At 63.5% G+C, this 4372-nt stretch overlaps 1 protein-coding gene across 1 annotated transcript; it reads left to right on the forward strand.

Annotated features, from left to right (window-relative positions):
- Window positions 1-151: 151 nt before the first annotated feature.
- On the forward strand, window positions 152-1171 carry EMIHUDRAFT_246199 (hypothetical protein; the record flags this gene model as incomplete). Its single annotated transcript, XM_005767414.1, has 3 exons — window positions 152-307; window positions 518-622; window positions 791-1171. The coding sequence occupies 3 exons, from the start codon at window positions 152-154 to the stop codon at window positions 1169-1171; spliced, it is 642 nt and encodes a 213-aa protein (XP_005767471.1).
- Window positions 1172-4372: the final 3201 nt, after the last annotated feature.

Genomic DNA, 4372 nt, shown 5'->3' on the forward strand with positions numbered 1-4372 from the left:
AGCTCCCCACACCTCACCCCACCTCTCCCCACACCGACCCGCACTCGGGAGAGGGGAGACGCGCTCGGTCGCATTCGGCTGCAGCTGTCGCCCGTGTGTCCACGCGATGCTCTGAGTAGACTGCCCGACCCGCCCCGACCCTGCCAAGCTGATGCGCAGGCGCCTCTTCGAGCAGCAGATCCGCGATTTGCTCGCCGCGAACCCGCCCGGCAAGCTAGACGAGAGCGGCGCCCCCTTCTGGGGCGGCACGCGGCTCCTCCCCTCGCCGGCTGCCTTCGACGCGGCCGAGCCGACCCACATCGACTTTGTGGCGGCGGCGGCGGCCCTCAAGGCGCGCACGCTCGGCCTCGCGCCGCCGCCGCGCGAGGCGGTCGCGGCGGCGGCGCGTGGTGTCGGCGCGCTCGAGCCGCCGCCACCGCCGGGCGCGATGCTGCGTGCGGTTGCGGCGGCCGAGGCGGCGGCGCGCGCCACGGGCGGGGCGGCCGCGGCGTTTGGGGCCGCGGAGGAGGCGTTTGAGAAGGACGACGACGCGAACGGGCACGTCGCGTTTGTGACGGCGGCCTCCAACTTGCGCGCCGTCTGCTACGGGCTCGAGCCGGCAGACGAGCACAAGACGAAGCTCGTCGCGGGCCGCATCGTCCCCGCGATCGCCACCGCCACCGCCGCCGCCGTCGGGCTCGTCGCGGTGGAGCTGCTCAAGCTGGCGGCCGCCGGCGCGGCGCCCGCCGGGGCCGAGGCCTTTCGGAACTCGTACCTCAACCTCGCGCTCCCGCTGGTGGCGCTGTCGGAGCCCGAGCCGCCGGAGACGTTTCGGCTACCCGCCTCGGCCGACGGCGCTCGCGGCGAGGCGTGGAGCGAGTGGTCGCGCGTGGAGGTGGATGGCGGGGGCGGCGAGCTCCGCCTCTCGCAGCTCGTGGCGCGGCTCGAGGAGAGGTTCGGCCACGAGGTCTCCTTCCTCTCGACGAGCGGCGGCATGCTGCTCTACTCGCCCCTCTCGCCGCCCGCGAGCCAGCAGAGGTGGCTCTCCATGGGCGTGGGCGCCGCGGTGGACGAGGCGCTCGGCGGCGGACGCGGCGGCGAGCGGCTCGTGCAGCTGCAGGCGAGCCTCTACGACGAGGAGAGCGAAGAGGACGTCGAGGCGCCGCCCATCTTGTACCGCCGGCGCGACTGAGCCGTGCAGCCGGCGCGCCCGGTGCCTCCAAGCTCCATCGAGCCGAGGCGCAGAGAGTTGCATTCGTTGTATACCCATGCGACCGAACTCTCCGCTACACCCCATGCCTCTACCGCGTTGCGATCTCAGCGAGGTCGTCATAGGGGTCACTCCACTCCACTCTCAAAGTCTCAGAGAATTTATGACACACATGCGACGACATGCGTCCACTGCCAGACCAGACATGGTCCCGTCGCTTTTGCCGCCCACGAGCCACGTGCCACGACCCACGAGCCACGTGTCCCAGCCGTTGCCGGCGCTTTCGCACGAACCTAGTGCTCAGTTCCGTCTTCCTCCCCCTCCTCCCTGTCTGCAGGCCGTCCTACGCTGGCGGGAAGAGGCGCGCCGAGCCATCGGCGACCTCCTGGCGAGCTCATGGCCACCCAAGAGGTCGCACCGGCCCGTCGGTGGCTCCGCCGTCGGGGCTCCGCCGCGAGCGGCGACGGTGAGGCCGCCGGGGCTCGCCTATACCGGCTAGTGTGGAGCTCTCAGTGTGGTTGCGTGTTGTACTAGTGATTCTGCACTAGGCGGCCCGTTTTTAGCAAAAAGCAGATACCACATCGCGCCTGGTCATCGAAAAACCGCATCTTCGCCCGTCTGGGACCTCTTCGTACGGCTCCAAAAACCGCTCCTTAACGACGACTACGCGGCCCGGCGGTCGATCTGCGCCTTCTCAGCGGTGGAGGGGATGTGGGCGGTACGTGCGGGCCGCGTGGTGCTGCGACGGTTTGACGAGTGCGACTCCCAGCGTCGACTTTGCGACCCTACGGAGCCGCGTCGTTGCTTGCTGCTGCTGCTGCTGCTGCTGCTGGCCGGCGGCGGCTGTCGCGGCGTCATCCGAGGGATTCTGTGGCGTCGCCACGGCTGGCGGTGTCCTCTCTCTTGGTCGCGTAGTCCAGCAGGTGGTGCAGGTCCCTGCATTTCAGATGCCTCGTCAGGGCCTCACTAAAGTAGAGCTGCCCGTACTCGCCGTACGAGAAAAGGGGGGCCACAAGTAGTTGGAATCGGTCGAGAAAGCGCGGCGGCGGCTGTTCCCCTCTCGAGTGGTACCTTCGACGGAGGCTGCGAATATGGGCACATTTCAAAGCGGCCGCATGGACGAGTCGGGTGAGAGTAGCCGTCCACACGTCGTCCGCTTTGAACGTGACGCGACGTTGTCGACCCTGTAAAAGTCGATCAGCGTAAACTTCCAGAGAAGCAGGCAGAGAGTTGTCGTCACTAGGGGAAGACGTTGGTCCTCCACGTAGCAAAAGAGTATCCTGTCGCGACTGGGAGCAGGGGTGTCGGGGAGGATCAGCTTTATCCGGCTGAATAGGTGCGCGATTATTCGGCCGGTGTGCGCAGGACTCGCGTTCGCGGTGGCAAATGGAAGCCGGGCAGAGGCAGCCGCCCTCCGCCTCTGCCGCAGCAGCCGCCTCGCCCGCTCCCCAAACCCGTGGCCACTCGAAAAAGAAAGACGCAGCGCCAGCCGCACCCGAGACAAACCCGAGCGTCCTATCGTGTGATGCCTTTCAGAGATTTTTCTTTCGCCTTTGTGGCCACGCGGCAGAGGGTGGACCAACGCCACGGAGTCGGCCTACGCCAACACCCATGCTAACTTCCCTTGGCACGCAACCCGCCCGCTGGGCCTGGGGCGGACACTCGCCGCAAGTTGGCGCCGGCGAGGAGGCCCCACCACTGTTTGACAAATGATGGCTGTCCCCTCCCATCCCAGGAAGGTGCTCGCGCGAAGGAGCTAAATTTATGAGCCCAACACGCAACGGCGTACCTCTGCCGTATCCAACTGGACTCGCACCGCTCAACATGCACAGCAAAGATGGTGGGTTGGTATGAACTTGGCGTATGAACCCTCGTACGCAGAAGATGGTTTTGCGTGAGTTGGCCCCGCCCCTAACATTATGGCCGACAGAGCGGCTGGGAGACTAATGTTAGGGGCGGGGGGGGGGCGATCTGGTGTCCAGAACGGGGCTCGGCGCCATGAGCAGACGTGTTTTGTCATATCTGCGTACGAGGGCTAAACGCCCAAATGGATGTGAGGATGGTTGATGACTGCACTTCAACTTCCAAGTTCCTAATCCGCAGGAATTGGGTGATTGTGAGCACCTACGCTCGCAATCAATCCTACATCTTGCTTGAGCACTTGAGCACTGGATAGGGTCGATTCCGCATGGTACGGGACCCCTCGATCGTCTCGCCCTCCCTCACGGGTGTGTTTTGGGGGGGGCAGTGCTTGCCATTTACTGGTAAATGAGTGGTATTTACCACTTGTTTGATTCTCCTGGGGAGTGGTATGGTAAAATACGAAACTCCGTGGAATCATCATTTTTTCGAGCTCTGAGCCGAGTCTGAGGCTGGTTTGCCGCCAAATTCAGCAAAATCCGCAAAATACCCGGTATTTTGCGGGTATACCTGGAAAAACCCGGCTCCCGGGTATACCTGGGAAATACCCGGTATTTTGCCGATTTCTTCGACTTCTGTCACATTTTGCCTCAGAAGTCGTGGTAAATCTTACCACCGTTTGATTGTTTTGGCCGTAGAGTGTTTGATTGTTCTGGTGGGCTATACCAGCAAACAGCAAGCACTGGGGGGGGGGGGGGGTCCATAACAAAACAAGGCATGGGCTCATTAAATAGCGCCGGGATCTTGTCACGCGCGCCTTGGATCTTTGTGTGAGTGAGTATTCTTGATACGAAACCACGTCGACACACACCAGTCGACCCGCATTGGATGCCTCCATATGAAAGGCGGAACACAGAGACACACACACAGCGCCCTGTGTGTCATGTGACAAGTCGCCGTCCAGACTGTTCTTCACCTTTCTCTACCTCTTCTGCGCTCCATTGCGCGCATGCGCTCGCGTTGCTCTCAGCAGTGACCGCTCTGCCCGCTAGAGCAATCGGGGCCGCACGCGTCGCGCCCACCAGGATGTCGCTTCGTGCACAGAGCGCGTACCGCACGCACACATAGCGTCACTACGTCGTACCATACCCATCGAGGCTGTTCTACCACGCCACCTATCTTGCCTTGCCTGGCTTCGTGCAGCAGGTCTCGGGCCCAGCAACGCTGCCAATGCTGGTGTAAGTGATGTCGGGTACCATGCAGGTGCAAAAGTCCTTCTTGGAGCCGAGCGGTCGCGTTCCCTCTGGGCACTTTGGCGAGAGA

Source organism: Emiliania huxleyi, assembly GCF_000372725.1.
Source record: "Emiliania huxleyi CCMP1516 unplaced genomic scaffold EMIHUscaffold_495, whole genome shotgun sequence".
Classification (NCBI taxonomy): Eukaryota; Haptophyta; order Isochrysidales; family Noelaerhabdaceae; genus Emiliania; species Emiliania huxleyi.